Source organism: Corvus cornix, chromosome Z (genome assembly GCF_000738735.6).
Source record: "Corvus cornix cornix isolate S_Up_H32 chromosome Z, ASM73873v5, whole genome shotgun sequence".
NCBI lineage: Eukaryota > Metazoa > Chordata > Aves > Passeriformes > Corvidae > Corvus > Corvus cornix.
Window position 1 is genome coordinate 50647499 of NC_046357.1, and position 17028 is coordinate 50664526.

General features: G+C 39.4%; 1 protein-coding gene across 1 annotated transcript in view; it reads right to left on the reverse strand.

Annotated features, from left to right (window-relative positions):
• Positions 1–3439: 3439 nt before the first annotated feature.
• PTAR1 (protein prenyltransferase alpha subunit repeat containing 1) overlaps positions 3440–17028 on the reverse strand; it is a 29783-nt gene continuing 16194 nt past the window's right edge. The window contains exons 4-7 of the mRNA XM_039567547.1: positions 15997–16101; positions 12153–12366; positions 4507–4823; positions 3440–3954 (exon numbers count right to left, since the gene is read on the reverse strand). Coding sequence (XP_039423481.1) covers positions 3606–3954; positions 4507–4823; positions 12153–12366; positions 15997–16101 — 985 coding nt within the window. The 3' untranslated portion in view covers positions 3440–3605. The remainder of the gene's footprint in view (positions 3955–4506; positions 4824–12152; positions 12367–15996; positions 16102–17028) is intronic.

A 17028-nucleotide genomic window follows, 5' to 3' on the forward strand; every position in this document is an offset into this window, starting at 1 on the left:
GTGCAAGAAGAGAGCATCTCTTCCCTTCCACAGTTCAAGAAATTTTTCTTATCATGCTCCCACTTCCAAGATTGCTCCTATCACTAATATTTTTCTCATAAACAGGTAATTTTTGCCAAGGTAAATGGAATGCACAAATACATTACTAAGTAATCTAGGACCAAGAATCTGATCTTTAATAACATCGCCCCCTTGACTTCACACTTTCCAGGTTCATATGAGTCATTAATGGGATACTGTTAATTAAGCTGACCCAGGCTACTACACATACTTTAATGTATCATCCACATTCAATAAACACCAGGTCCTCTGAGATGCGTAGAAGTTCTTGCTCAAGTTAAGTTCTTAAGTTCAGACTTCTGTTTATACTTGAACCTACCCATTTCTCAGTGATCACTGAGGTGACATCTTATGACAAAACCATTCTCTCAAGCCAATTCCACACTGCCTTCAGACAACAATTACATTCTTCTGCAACTAAAACCATCAACCAAACCAAGACAGCATCCCATAGCACCTCAAAACAAACGACCATGTAATACATCCCTACCTACGGAGGGGCAGATGTGGATGCCTCTGAGACAAAGCTTTGACACAGAGATGCTCAAGCCTAGATCAGTCTTACCTAGGAACGGTAAACAGAACAGTGTACATTTAGAAATGTCAATGTTAGCAACTTTGTGCCTGAAACGAATCATGAACATACTCTCAAACAATACAGGTGGTCTGTTCTCACTTTGAGATGCAACAGTAAATCCCATTCATCAAACTACTTAGAAGTGCGGGAAGTTCACATTTTGAGCGCTTTTTTGATTCAAAGTGATACCTTTTGAGCACACTACCTGTGTTTTTTCTCCCTCATGTTTCTTTGCCTAACAGAAACAGCATCTTGAAAGTTATGGTCAAGAGGCATTTGGGGCAGGAGATATATAAAGCAATTCTGGCAAGGACACCAACTTAAAAATCTAATGCTCCCAGAGAAAAGTTTGTTTTTAAAAGAGGCGATGTTGCCATTGTACAGACTTCTACAATTGTAGAATGTTTCCCCTGGGTCTGTGGACCAGCACAATTCTACTAGTGTAAAAAATCCCTTTTACAGACAAGTTCTAAGTAAATTATAAAATACACCATCCACACTTGATTTCAAATTCCCTTAAAATTTACAGTTATGTAAACAGAGGTGTATGGTTGGAGTAGAGCTCTTAAGGAAAAGTAAAAAAGGAAAAAAAAACCCAAAGACTGTGGCTCTGCAAAACAACAAAAGGGAATAGTTAGCTCCCCCCTGCTGCCACTTTTTTTTTAACTGAATAGTCTCAATGACCAGTTGGAAGAGTTACTTTTTACTCCATCCAATACTGGACTTGTAGGGTCTTGGTTAAATACAAGTTACCAATGTGTGATTTAGCAGGGTGAGAATCTGTAGTGTAAATAATACATCCAGAGATGTGTATCAAGTATGATTAATTCTGGATTGTTGAAATAAAATAAATAAATAAACACCAAGTAAGAAATGAAGGTAAAGTAGTCTGTTTTAAGAAAACTATTTCCAAATACAGCCAAATACAGCTCTGACTGTAAGTGACTGTGTGTTTGAACTATTTTCTGCCACACCTTCCTGTATCTACTCATCAGGATTTCAACCTCATAGACTTTCCTATCAAGCTAACGTGACAATTGATAAGCAAACAAAAACCCAGTTAAAACAGTAAAAGGCATGATGGCTTCAATACTGTTACTGGAGCCTTCAGAATGAAACATTGTATTCCGGTGTTCCACCAAAGACTGCTACACAAAAATAATAGCACTCACCAAATATAGTCTGGATCCAGTAAGGTATTAGCATGATGCCATATAGGAACAACCTGGAAACACATTTAGCTGATACTGACAGATTCTCCCATTCTTTTTTCAGACACTCTGTTTCACAAGCATTTCAAACTTTTTTTTCTTTTACCTCCATTTTTTTTTAAGTTGAATGATACAAAGTCCACGTTAATGCAGAAGTTAAAAAATAAGAAAATGCCATGGTAGGAAGCTGACAAGAGTGATTTCTTAGAAGATTAAGGAACAAACTGCATTTGCTTAATAAAAATCTATGCCAGTTCTTTAACAAGTGATAGAGTTCTATTCTGAAATTGAACTTTAGGACTGACCATCTGTCATAGGTTAGCAAGCATAGTCCCGGAAGGGATGTGCTTGCTAAGGGGTGCTTACAGTTTCCTCTGGGAACTGATAGAACCTATCAGCTGGCCAGTTTGAATATGGACAATTCTTTAAGCCACTTAGAGTTGTGACCACCTCTGTGATCCACATTTAAGAATAGGCAAACTCGCCCTCCAAGCTCTCTCTCATTTCCGGCGCTGGCACAGGTGGCTGCAGGCCCCGAGTGGGGGCCAGCGGGCCCGGCCAGGCCCTGCTTGGGCCAGGCCGGGCCGGGCCACGGCCATCCTGGAGCCATGGACCTGTTCTAGCCATGGAACCCCCCCCCCCCACTGCCTTGCCGTGGGCAGCCGGAGCGGCTCGGCTCTCCCCCTCTCCATTGCGATAAGAAAAATTCAACATTCCAGCTGCAAAGCTGCAAGGCCGAGGTGAGATTAACCCTTTTATTGCTGTGAAGAGCTGAAAACCTGAGGGAAGAGAGAGAGGAGATGCTTAAAGCTGAAATTCTGTTGTGAAGCTATGATATATCAGAGTATCCTGTTGTAATTTCATGAAGATATGGGGGGTGGAGTGTTCAGCTCGTGAGCAAAAGCACCTGCGCTGAGATAGGCAGATGCTGACGCAGCTGTAATTTCATGAGAAGTTTGGACAGGGAGAGATGGACCAGATGAGGACTTTTGCCCCAAACGGGAAAGGAGAAAACCTCAGTCCCTAGAGATGAACCAGATGAGGACTTTTGCTCCAAACGGGAAAGGAGAAAACCTCAGTTCCTAGAGATGCTCCCAGAGATAGTCCTAACAATGAAGATGAGGAAGACCCTTTGCTCCCAGGGAAGGAGAAGGGCCTCTGTTTTTGTTTCTGAACGGCTCAACCTTAAAACTGTACCTCAAAAAACTTCAAGAGTGGACCCTCGAAAGCAGTTGCGGGAAAAGCTGCAAGTCGGGGGAAAGGACTCACACACAGGCAGAGAGACTCCTCTTCCTAAATGGACTGCACAATATTTGGAAGTGGGCGGCTGTCTCGTTGTGATAATGTTTTCATAGCATGAGCAAGAAGAGGCTTCTCTTTCTAAATGGACTGAACAAGGTTATTATGGAAGTGGTAAACAGACTGAACATCTTAAGGGTTGTCTTTTTACATTGTCAGTGGGATAAGGGAGGAAGGTGGGGGGAGGAGGAGAGTTCTGAAGGTGGTATAATTTTTTTTTTCCCTCTTTTAGGTCTGTTAATAAACTTCTTTATATTCTTTCAAGTTTGGTGCCTGCTTTGCATTTCTCCTAATTCTTATCTCACAGCAGATAAACAGTAATGAGTATTTTGGACCAAACCACTACACCATCAAAAGAGAGAGAAACACAGAGTTAGCTAACACTTGCAACCAAGACATGCATTTGAAAAGAGAATATTGCACTAAGAGAAGAACCCTGAAAGCTTTAAACGCTTCCTTCACTGACCTAAAAAAGTAACCAACCATTTTCTATAAGCAGTAGCAAACCTGACTTGGTCCACATCCCTACAAGTTGATAATACTTTATCAACAAACCGGTATTCCATTTCTGGACCAAGAGAGTCCTGCACAGGAGCACGCTTCAGGCGTTTTGTTTCTTGGGTATAACCTTGTTTGCTACTGGATTCATTCAAACCATCAACATCCATAGCTTGTGCCATGTGACTTGTTGCAGCACCATGGTGGGAATTATTCAGAGTTTCATCACCGCTGTCCACAGATGATACCACTGCACTCAGGAGAGGAAGTTTGTTGCTTAAGTGCTGTTGAAGGTAGAATACACACCTTCTTCAAAGGAAAAGGAAAGAAAAGAAGAAAAAAAGTCATGCACTGAAAATAACCTGCTGTTGCTGCTGAACTGTTTCAATTCATTTGCCATCCCACCAGACTTCCCTCAAAGACACAAATCTGCTGTCTCTGCTCATGCTCTACTAGAAAGGCTCCACATCACTTTAGCAAATCTACTGTTACCTAGTCAGGAACCTGCACCCAGCTACTAAAGCAGAAATTTTCTGCAGCCAATCTTCCATCTACATTTTGCTCATTTTTTGTTGTTTAAACATTTGAAGTGCGAGAAGGCTCATTAACAGCATTGTGTGTGTCTTGTACAAATTAAAGAGACAAGTGGAGCTTACACCACAAGATATTTAAGCCAAATCAAACTTCCCATGCATTAGTTCTGATTATGCTCTTGAACATTTTCCAAAGGCTTAATACATAATAGCTTAAAAAATCTTTTATTGAGTGGTACTTTCTAAAAACAGAACAATTTGTTTGGAAATATCACATGAAGAATCATCCACAAATCAGAAGGAAACACTTTTAACCAAATCCTCTTACCTATGACACCACAATGTTTCATGCCCTGGGTAATTATCAATCAGTTCAGTGCAGAGCTCCATCTCTTCATCTAAACGGCAGGGGAGATCCACACTTTGCTCCTCTGCACAGGCAGCTTCTGTCCCTGCACTCTCTTCCCCCTTCTGAAGGCTAGGGTTTTGTTCATTTACCATTTGATTTTGTACCAGTATGTTATTGTCAGTCACTGTTCTGCGTATCAAGGAATTGAGTAAGAACTGGCGGTAATGAAATCCACTGTGGTCCGAGACATGCATGGATACCCAATATTTAGTGGATGAAAGTTCATCGAGGAGAACCTGAAACAAAATTCAGCGAGAGTTATCATCCAGTAAAAAGGAGGAACCTACCACCACTGCTTCTGTATTAAGGTAACCTCTTCTTTGGGGATTTCAGCCACTGTGGTAATAGTTTAAGAACATACAGAAAAATGATATATCACTGAGCCTTTTCCCCTGTGTGCTGAAAAGCATCTCGGCATCCCAGCAGGAAACAAATTAATACTTCTTCCAAACTCTGAAAAGGCAGGCTTTTCAGAAACCTGCCCACAGGCTGACTGGGAAAAAACCCAAACCACTTATGATATGAAATAAGCAATGGTTTAAGAATCTCAGAATGGTTAGCAATAAATACTACTTAGAGAAGGCAGAAACTACAGTGCTATTAGGTTTAAGAATTTTAGTTTTTACCCAGCAGATTGTGGGTGTCAGAAGGTGGGTGAGTTGCTTAAAAAGAATAAAACCCGAACTTAATTTACACCTTCATTTTCCATGAGAGAATGTCAACCATAGCATTACGTTTAAAGTCCTAGGGCCTGTGAAATACAAAACTACTTGTCCATAATCAAGTTGTTTGATTTTACTACTGAAGAACCCCTAGAAAGGCTTCCACAACAACTCTAGTAAATAGTTAAATGCCAACTACAGTTCTGTTTTTAACACTGCTGGCTCCTATGAATTGTCTCTTAATTCTGAGTGCTTTTAAATGTTCAAAATTCATTTCCGGAGAGAAATGCAGGTTTAGCTACCAGACAAAGCTTCTTTTACTTTGCTTTCTCTGTTAGAGCCAGTGATTTGGTTTCTTTTTACAGGCCTTAACACCTCTTTCCTCACACTACTTCTCCTCTGGAGCTTAAACTATCCAAAGAGACCAACACTACCTTTTTCATTCACTTCTAAAGACTTTGAATATAATCTTACTGATATGCTCCTGCTTTTAATCTCTTCTCCTAAGCTACCTACATCACTTAACAGGACCAGCTGATGCAAAACAAGTTTCATAGGAAGAAGTCTTTCTTTTTGATACTGCAGCACAAAAGCCACAGACTCCCACAAAGAAAACCATGGAAACACACAAGGCCAGCTATACAGCTTTTTTGGGGGCATCTGATCTAAAAGAAATTGGAGCAAATACAATGCAAACAGTGTCTTCTACCCAAGACAGTCAACATGTTTTTCTAAATCCTGACAAAAGATACCAGCATTACCTTCCTTTTACACATCAGCAATCTCAAGTGAAGTATTAAGTAACAGTCCACACACAGTCTTCTTAAGGAGGCTAAAATTCCATGTCCAGATCTGGACTTTAACCATTAAGACCAGCTTTTCCCTTCTCAATTGAGCTTAGTATTTTAAACGTCTGAACTTTAGAATTTACGAGTCTGTTAAGAACAACATAAGGCTTAGAAAAATCAGATCAGCCTTTATTCAGCTGTGATAGGTACTACACACATTTATGCTCAACTGAGACCTTGGAAGAATCCAATTCATTTATGTGAAATATTTATAAGCTACAAATTTACAGGGGACCATCTTAATTACGCATTTTAACTCCCTGTACAAAGGGAACAAAATTATTCCCAGCATCACTCCTTATCTGAACCAGAATACCTCTTTCAAGAAAGCAACACAGAAGATTGCCATTAAAACCTCCTGAGATCTACAAAAAACAGAGCCTCCTATCTAGGAACCTTGGAGTACCAGTGGAAGATGCTTCAAACAACTGGAAGTAAAAGAAAAAGCCAGCTAATGTTTGAATTCCAAGAGGTTCTTTCTTAGGACTGTATGCTTTGCTTAGCGCTTTCTTACAAAGCCAGCTTTCTCCATTTCCATCTCTATCGGTACAAGCCCTTGTACAAGCCCTTTGCCACTGTTCTGTGAATAAAGAGGAAACTGTATGAAATCTCCTTCCTTCCCACTCTTGACAATCTCTTTCCTACCTCTGGTGGTGAGCTGGCTACCATGGAACTGGCAGCCTCCCCCAGAACAGGACATGTGTGTTCAGTGATCTTTGTCTTGACCTCTGGGTCTGCACTCCCTCTTACACCATCCCTGACTGACTCTTTGCTTGGTTGTTTTAAAGCACTTTTCCAACCATAAACTGCAGACAAAAACCTCCTCCCTGGTCTGGGACACTGGGGAAATGAAAAGGAACTGGGGAAACAAGCTTTTAAGGATAACTAGATAAATCCAGCAATGTCCAGTCGCAGAAACTAGTACCTTGGAGACCCAGTCATCTAAAAAAAACCTAAGGCTATACTGGGGATGGCTAGAAGAAAAACTACTTCGTGGCTCGTGAACATGCTGTGTTCTGGGCACCACACAAGAGAAGTGTTGCCTCACGACAATTACCCCACCACTTGTTTGCTTGCTCTCCATCCTGTAATTATGAAATTGAGTATTCCAAACTGAAGAAAACAAAAAAGTTTGTAAATCCTTGCTGAACTACATCCTATTTTTCTACCTGCATGATTTCACTGAAACAACACAGTGTGTGTTGCAGCGGGGATTACTGCAACATGTGTGAGACAGCAAGGCCCGTGGAAAAGAAATATGGACGGATTCTTGGTAGCTGTTTCAGAGATGTTTATTTCTCCAGCCGCATGGCCGGAGCTCCGCCGAGGAACTGCTCAATCACGGGACCTGAGGGTCCTTCTGCCCGTGCAGGGGAGCACAAACCAACCAATGGGAACGAGGCTGAGCAGGGGCAGGGAAACCCCATGTCTCACCCCCAGGGCCCTCTCCCAGGGCTCCATGGCAGGGGTAGGAACCCCAGCAATGAATTTTAAGACTACACCCCTACCACTCTCTTACCCGGGTTCTTTAACTAATTATGCACCCACCTTTTAGTAGGTATCTGGAGCCTATGATCTAACGCTACTAACTCTACAGTCATGTGAGAAAGCTGACATCAGCCTTTCCAAGGCAAGTACTCCAGTAACAGAAAGATTATTCTTGACAAATCCTTGACTGATATTAATGAACACTATTCAAACCCTACATAAACTTGCTAATGCCATTCAAATTCTGCAGCTAGAACAAATTGAAATTTATGTATTGAAAGAAGATAATGCTTTTGACTGTCTAGCATAAGAAAGAAGAAATATCTATATCCTTATGAGAAAATCTTCCTACTGGGCCAAAACCTTCTCCTCTAGCATTTTAAATCTTTTTCCCATAGACTGAGCTGAGATTCAGTCTGCAGTAGCATTAGGATTATCAAACAACAGAAGAAAACCAATCAAAATCCTATTAAACAGCCTACCTCTTGAAATCTTCCAAAGCAGGCCAACAGCTTCATTAATGATAAACCTGTTTTTAGAAGTCTATTTAAATGATAATTCAACACACAATTTATGTTTCTGGGCCTCTGCTTCCTTGTACACTTCAAACTGCAGGTCAAGTTTGCATTACAGCAGAAATATGGCCCTAACTAATACCCGTACTCATTAATTTCAGGCACCCTTGCAAGAACTAAATGGCCGTAGAATCAGTGATTGTTTTATTTGACAGTTTTTCAGTATGGTTCCAGTCTTGCACCTCAGTGAAATTTATCATACTTTTCAGATATTCAAACACAGAAATTGCTGAAGGTGCACCATGAGACACCATGCAAGTAAACAACCCATACAGAATGTGTAGGGATGGGGTCAGGATAGCCAAGGCAAAGCTGGAACAGGACTTGGCAAGAGGTGCAAAGAAGAAGAAGGGACTATGTAAGTACACAGGTCAGAAAAACAAGACCAAGGAGAGTGTATGCTCACTGATAAGCACGAAGGGTGAATTGGTGGCAACTGATATGGAGAAAGATGAAGAACTTCTACTGAGGTCTTCATCTCAGTCTTCACTGGCCTGGCAGTCAGGCCTCCCACTTCTCTCAAGTCCCTGATCCTCTAGATTCGTGTGCGGAGAAGTGAAGTCCCTCCCACTACAGGCAAAGAGCACATTCAGAAACCACTTGAGGAAGCCGAACAGCCATAAGTATATTGGATCTGAAGACCCACATTACAGAGTTCTGAGGCAACTGGTTGATGTTGCTAAGCCACTGTCCATCATATCTGAATTCGGGCAGTTAGGGGAAGTCCCCAGTTACTGGAAAAAAGGGAACTGGAGACCGGTAAGCCTCACCTCTGTGCCTGCCAAGATCATGGTGAAGATCCTTCCACAAGATACGCTAAGGCACATATGAGACAAGGAGGTGACACAAGGCAGCCAGCAATTGTGCCTGACCAATCTGGTGGCCTTCTATGATGGAGTAATAGCAGTGGTCAACAAGAGAAGACCAACAGATGTCAACTATCTAGATGTGTAAGGCGTATAGTATGGGCTCCACATGATAGCCTCATCTCCAAATTTGAGACAGACTTGATGGAATTGGATGGAAGGTCTGCTCAGTGGGCAAGGGACTGGCTGGATGGATGCAGCCAGAGGGGCGTGGCCAGTGGCTCTATGTCCAGGTGGATACTGGTGACAAGTCCCTCAGGGCTCTGCCTTGGGACTGCTGCTCTTGAGTATCTTCATCAAAAACACACACAGTGGGATTAAGTGCACCCTCAGCACATTTGCAGATGACACGAAGCTGAGCTGTGCAGTTGACACAACAAAAGGATGGGATGGTAGACAGGGAGATACGGACAAACTTGAGAAATGGGCTCATGAGTTCAAGAAATCCAAGTGCAAGGTGCTGCACCCAGGCTGGAGTAATCCCAGACATGAGCACAGACTGAACTGAATGAGAACAGTCCTGCTGAAAAGGACTTGGGTGTTCTCACGGATGAAAAGTTGGACAAGAGCCAGCAATGCCCACTTGCAGCCCAGAAAACCAACTGCATCCTGGGCTGCATTGAAAGCAGCATGGCAAGCAGGTTGAGAGAGGGGATTCTGCCCCTCTGCTCCACAGTGGTGAGACCCCACCAGGAATGTTGCATCCATCTTTAGGGTCACCAGCATAAGGATGTGGACCTGTTGGAGCAGGTCCAGAGAAGGGTGACAAAGATGCTCTGAGGACTGGAGCATCTCTCCTCTTAGGACAGGCTGAGAAAGCTGGGGTTGTTCAGCCTGGACAAGAAAAGGCCCTGGGGTGACCTCACTGTGGCCTTTCAGTACCTTAAGTGCACTTACAAAAAGGAGGAAGAGGGACTTTTTTTTGTGAGTAGATAGTGAATGAACAAGGGATAATGGTTAATGAAAGAAGGCAGGTTTAGACTAAATATTAGGAAGAAATTCTTTACTGTGAGGGTGGCAAGGCACTGAAACAAGAGAGGCTGTGGATGCCCCAACCATTGAAATATTTAAGGCCAGGCTGGATGGGGCCTTGAGCATCCTCATCTAGTGAGTGGCATCCTTGCACATGGCAGGAAGGTTGGAACAAGACTGAAGTCCCTCCCAAGCCAAACCATTTTGTGATTCTATGAAACTGCATTATTTTTGTGAAAAACTGTAATGCCTGCTTTTTCCCTGCTTTCCTACTTATTTGCGTTTTTGCTTGCATCACATCTTGCAAATAATCACTGTATAATTCTGCCTCTTAAAGTTACCTAGACACAAATTTTATCTCAAGTTTCTAGCTGTCTTTTATGTTCCGCACTTTTTCCTAATTTTCCAGTATCCCAAACATCTTCTGCTAGGCCATCTGAAGAGATAGTGTGTGGTGTCATGAAAAAAACCTAGAGCCAACATGGAGACTTCCCAACAGGTTAAACACATTGGTGGAGGAACAACAGCACCAGTGAAATTTTGCCAGAGGTAACAGAAATCAGATGGACAACTTTAGACAAAAGTACCACTTCCACAGTCTTTATTCTAAAAAAATAGCTCAACACGGGGATTAGGATGGCAGGCAAAGCAAATCAACTTTGGAATGACCAAACAAATTTAAAATAGTTCCTTCACAGGCATCTTTATGATTTGTCACGAAAAGCACTCACAACTGACAATGAATAAACTCAACAGAGTAATTCCAGTTCTGCATAAAGTTATTTCTATTACAGTGTAATTATTTCTCTTTAATTAAATTAAGGAGCAGCATGTGCAAAGAGCACTCAAGGTGTTATCCAGACCCTCAGAGTACAGCTACCAGTATAATGGAGACAGAGATGTTTAGAACATGTGTTAGCTTTTTGTTTGTTTTAAGGCATAAAATTACTTAAATTTTCTTTAACAGTGCTAACTCCTCTCATCCTTTAGTAAGCTAGTAAAGATATTAAACTTCCTGGGTAAGAACCCTTAAAAACAGGCAGAGAAGTATCTTGAAAGCAATGTCTGATCCTGTTCTCTTTCCCTTTTTGTAGGAACCCAGAGTGCCAAGAATATTTCTCTGCCTGTTTTTAAGGGTTCTTACCTTCCTGTTTCCTGTTAATATAGACTTCTAAACCTAACTTCTAACCTCCAATCTATCTCAATCCTACAATTCTTCTAAGTTTTCTGAAAACTACCTTTTCATATAAACTTGCTAGGCAGATGGGTCCAAATTCTGCCCTGTCTCTGCAATGGACACAAAAATAGTGGCTATATTGACTCAATAGTGTCCTGTCAATTCCTCCCTTACCACCCTATGTGGCAAAATGTAGCAGCTGCTGTTAAAACTGAATGATGCGTCACTGTGTCAGCCTAATATTCACAAAGAATTCACGTAACAACTTAGAAAACACAGTATTACAAAACTGCCTACATAATTTTAGATCACGTCACATTAACTAATTCAATTTGCTGCAGGTCTTAATGTTACAGATGCACAATATTCAACATTGCATAAAATGTCCCTGCCGTGCCTGAAACAGTTTAATCAGCCCCCAGTGTAAATGCTGTCAAAAAATACTGCTGGAGCTGAAGAAATTAGTTACAAGCACTATTATACTTTCTCCAAAATTCCTGCTGTCTTGTCTTGGTCCTTCAATATTCTGAAACCACAGGTAAGGCAAACGGGAGTACAAAAACAATATTACATGTTCAAAACCATATCTGTTATGTATTACCTTTTTTCTCTACTAGGAATTTCAAGACTACTGCTGGAAGAATTACTTACGAGTTGCCCATTCCTTACTTCAGCTCACAGTCCCATCTATACTCTTCCCACACACATATTAGCACCAATTACTAAGAGAGAAACATAACTTTGTACACAGGCAAGAAAAATGTGTTATTTCTGCTGAGCAGAATCTGCTTACACTGGCAAGAAAAATGCAAAACATATTCACTGCAGTATTTTGCCCACTTTCTTAAAACATTCTTAGCTACCTGTGATAACTTCACCTGATACTCTTCACTCATGTTATACAATCTGCTTAGCAAACTAGTATATGGGTTTTCTGGATAAGAAAATTCAAGAATTTATTCACTATTGTATTATACCTTGACAGTGAGCTTTGCCAAATGCTGTAAAACCCAGATGCGATGGGACCAGGCATTGTAGTTGCTTGGATACCTCCCAGCAGCTTCGGAGCAGACATTCATTTCCTCCTGCACTAGTCGGTGAATTCTCTCCATGGGTGCTGCTCCCAAGTTTCCTTTAGACGCAAGACTGGGCAAGGAGTTTTCCTGAATTAGTTGTTGCAGCACCCATCGTCTGGTTAAACGATGTAAAGTGTTAATGGTGAGAGAGCAATTTTAAGAGGAAAAAAATAGTTTTTCATTTGCATAAATCAAATCTTTCCAGTATTTCTATTCTCTGAACTACACTGGAGCTAGGTAATGAGTGAGTAGTAAACAACCACCTGAACACTTGCCATACTAAAAGCTGTGACGCAAAGATCACACTCCAACTCAGCTGTACCAGTTTGCTCACCCTAAGTGATCATGGCTACTCACAGCATACTAAAACAAAACAGAAGGAAACAGCAAATTTATGAAAGAGTGCAAGCAGAATGTGTGTGAGATTTCTAATGAGCTCCTCTTTCAAAGTCTACCATAGCATTAAAATGAAGTATCGAAAGTGAGATAAAAGAAAGTGATTTAATAAAAAATTAACTCTGCTCAGTATCTTTTACATCTGGCAGTACTGCACACTGCAATTCAAATTTCTTTCTGTACATCACCAGCAATAGCAAAGTCCAAAAGGTTTATGGTTTCAAGGGCTATAGGTATAAGCAAAACAAATGTTTTTACTGATGAATTACACATATTTGATTTCATGTGTCTGAGATAAGCACAGATTCCTAGATGTTTTGGGTTTTTATTTTACTCTGGACAGAGTTTAAGGTGTATTTTTAGAGGCAACCTCAATGCTGCATCTGTAGCCTGTACACAAAAGGGTCCTACAAAAATGGGTTACAGATGTGTGAACTTCTGCAGAGCAGCCCATGCTAATGGAATTGCAAAGGTCCAATGTGGAATGCTCTAGAGAGATGGACATCCTCTGGTCTGAGACACAAAGGTTATCCTGTTTTGTACTGGCTCACATCAGTTCCAAAAACCAATGATTGCTACTTTCAGAAAGGTGTCACTCCTGGTTAAAAGAAATCAGTAAATAAAATAGAACTAATAAATTCATTTTCTTTACAGAGAGAATTCTATTTTACAAGCCATATATAAAATTATATATATATAAAATAGGTAAGTCAACCACTGTTTTAAGAAAATGGTTACTTCATCTGCTTTTTCTCTCATTTGAAAACATAATATACTTGTTCACTGGTAGGTTTCATACACATTGTATCTTTTCCTCTCAGTTATCAAAAAAAGACAAAGTATTGGAAGACAATATTAAAGATAATTTATAAGAATGCAATTTTAAACTCTCAGCAGAAAATTACAAGCAGTGTATGAACACTTTCTTCATATACACCATGTGTTTTAAATAAAGATGTACAGCCAAGCAAACCATGCTCTGACTGTTGTAGAACAGTATTTTAGGATATGTGGTAATTTTGAAGACTTAGTTTTTGATTTTTAAAAATGTCTTTAATCCAAACATCACCTCTTAGTATTTTTTAACTTCAGTCCAGAGGTATGCAAGAAATGGAAAATTCAAAAATAGTCTAGGCAGAAAATCTCAATGAGCATAGTCACTCTTAACAAAAGATATGTATTATTTCATTAACATCAGCTTCTGAGTAAAACCATAAGACAAAGTATTTCAACTCTAATTATTTCAGTTTCTTAAAATGAGCATGTTTTACAAAACAAGGAATTCTGATAAATTATATATGCAGGAGAGAGTGGAAAAAATACAGACTTTATGGGCTCTCTGGCTACAACACCACAAAAAATATAAAATTAAATTAGAGCCACTTTCTAGACAATGCAATCACAATCTCAGAAGACTTAAAATATATTTTTGGAACCTGTTGAATACCATGGCATTATTTGGGTTTTAAGCAAGATTTCCTCCAATTAATTTGGAGTCACTTTCACCTTTGTTCCTATTGCTCTTACAGTTTCTGGAATTACTACAAACAAAGAATTGTTAAGTGACAACAGCAAAATCAATAGATATACTGACTGTATATGCACAATATATACCTGAACCCCCCAAAATATATAGCAGGAGGTCATCTGACAAAATGAATGACAGGTATTTTGACATCTTCAGTGAGTGTATCTGCCATGTATAAGAAAAAACAATGTGGATATGGTTTACTGTACTTTATTCATAGCCCCATTACAGGTTTTTGCATCTTCTGTCTGAGATGTAACACCATGAGGGAACAGAAAACCCCAAATTAGTCATTATGCTGATGCAGAAAAATATTTTTGTGAATCTTATTTTCTAACATGTATCAATTATGGTCAGCATATCCAAATCCAAGCCAAACATTTGTACAATCATTCTCAAATTTACTTTTCTGATATAGGCAAATAAGAGAAAGAACAACAAATTATGACACTATTAAAACACTTTCAATTTAAGTTTGCATGGAAATCATAGACAGAATTTTTTATTATTTCTAAAATACAAATAAATATAAAGAACCTAATGTTATGACTTATTTGATAAAAAGATATTGATCATCATAATGATATGGATGGCACCAGGTTCAGAACTATTAAAATGCAAAAAATCTTATTTTTCCAGTGTTAGCTACCATGTAGAAAAAGTAAACTACGACAAACTGCAAGATTTTTTTCCCATTATAACTACATAGTTTTGCTTCAAAGCCACAAGTTAGTAGCATGAGGATGATGAAAAGCAGCTGAACATGAAAATTAAAAATCAGTGCTGAAGAAATTCATTATTGTTGTTGCTGTATCAATGAAACTCCTTGGAATATTCCACATACTGCTTTCTAGGTTTACTTTGATAATTTTAAGGTCATGCATGCACTGACAAAGAAGAGTTTACCAACAACTTCCCCTTCTAAAAATTCTCATGTAGTAAGTTTTGTTATGTTCTTTATAGAGTATGAACCCCCAATGCAGTATCAACTTTACAGCTGCCCTAGTGCTGGACATGTTAAACACAAACATTGCAAACTAGTTCCAAATGTGTTATATTTAAATCTCTATAAAAGGATGTCTATAAAAGGATGACCTATCTTTTTATTTCTATCATGAAACAAGATCACACATGTACAGAGTTTTTTGGTTTTTTTTTTTAAAGTTGAGCAATGGATCTATACTACACTTGGCTCTGCTACAGGCATTTTAATGTCAGTCATGACTGAGATGGTGCATTTGAACAATTCTGGAGTTAGATTTTCCAAACATGTGATCTGTTATTTTAATGTCCACTAATGGTGACTGATCAATTTGGCTTAAGTTACAAATTATAAATTCACCAAACCAAAAAGACCAGTATTGAAATGGAAAAGAACCCAGCTTTGGTTATAAATATTGGCTTTAACAGTGTCTTTGCTTTCTGAAATGCCTGTAGACAAGCAATATAGTGGTAAGTTGGAAGGAAAGGAAAAACTTACAGTGCTCAAATACTTACTATTGATGGAATCAGAATTTCCAGGCTGAAAATTTTAGGTGCTGCAAGACGTGATAAAACTCTAGGGAAATTTATCCTACCTCCAAACTTTATTTAAAAAGTACACAGCAGAAAAGGTACATATGATTTCAGTCCTAAGTGTAGAATGTAGACACGTAGCTTCAAAAGTCAAAGCACAGTATTCTGCAATGACTGGTTCAAAGAATATGATAGATTTCTAGACATCCTCCTGCATCTATGACTCTCCTTAACCCAAGGACAGGAAACAAAAAAAAACCCTAGGAAAAATGTTTGAGGAGTCAATAGAAGGCAAGGGAAACCAACCTATGAATCCATGTTTCTGGACTCTTTGGAAACTTGGTTAACGCCAGTTTTCCAAGATGCAAATCTTTAAGTGGATTTAAAGTGCCAGACAGTATTAATTCTTTCCTACAAAAGATAAAATAAATCTGTGTGAATGAAAGTAGTAACCTGAAAACAGAACACAAATCCCAGTAACAAATTGCATGGCATTTTCTTTGTATCATAACAGAACTTCACTGTAAAACTACACAAGTTAAAAAACCCTTTAGTGCATTAATCCATTCAACTGTACTACCCATATGTGCACAAAGAACTTCATGTGAACACATACAACCCATTAGTTCTCAAACCTACCCAGAAATCACGGAGTCAACTACCAGTAGGGTTACATACATGAATAAACATCCCTTCTTGAAATTAAGCCCTTAAGTAATTGTGTATAACTGAAAATACTCTTACACATAGCACTCCTCCACACTTACTTTTAGTTTTTAAATACTGTTCAAGATAGAGTGTCAAGGTTCCCTAAATTTATAAAGAAAAGGGGAATATTCTCTCTGCGTAGACTGTTTTACAAACTTAACAAAAAGGCTGAAATTGCTGAGTTAACTTAAATGTAAAACAATCTCTGGTTAAAAAAAAATTTACCCTGACAAAACAATGTTCCTCCAACACAACCCTTCCCAAAGTACTTGCAACAGACACAGCAAAATGAAAATCTGTACTTGGCTTTCTTACCTTCTTTACACAGAATTCCTTGCCCCTCACCCTCTTCTTTCTAGCTTTGTAACTGTTATTGCCTGTGCTGAGCATGTTTGTAGGCATCACCCCATCTCTGGTTACTTCAAGGGCACTATTCTTCATATCTTATTCTCCAATCTAGTAGGTAGCAGCTTTGAAGTAAAGATACAGTAACTTCCAAAGCTACCATGTGCAGAAAGAAAACACACATTTCCCAGAACCTGCAGAAGTCACAAGTGAAAACTGAGAGGGCAAGAAGCAGCAGCAATTTTGGTATGAGTTTGGGTTTTAGTTTGGTTTTTGTAATAATTT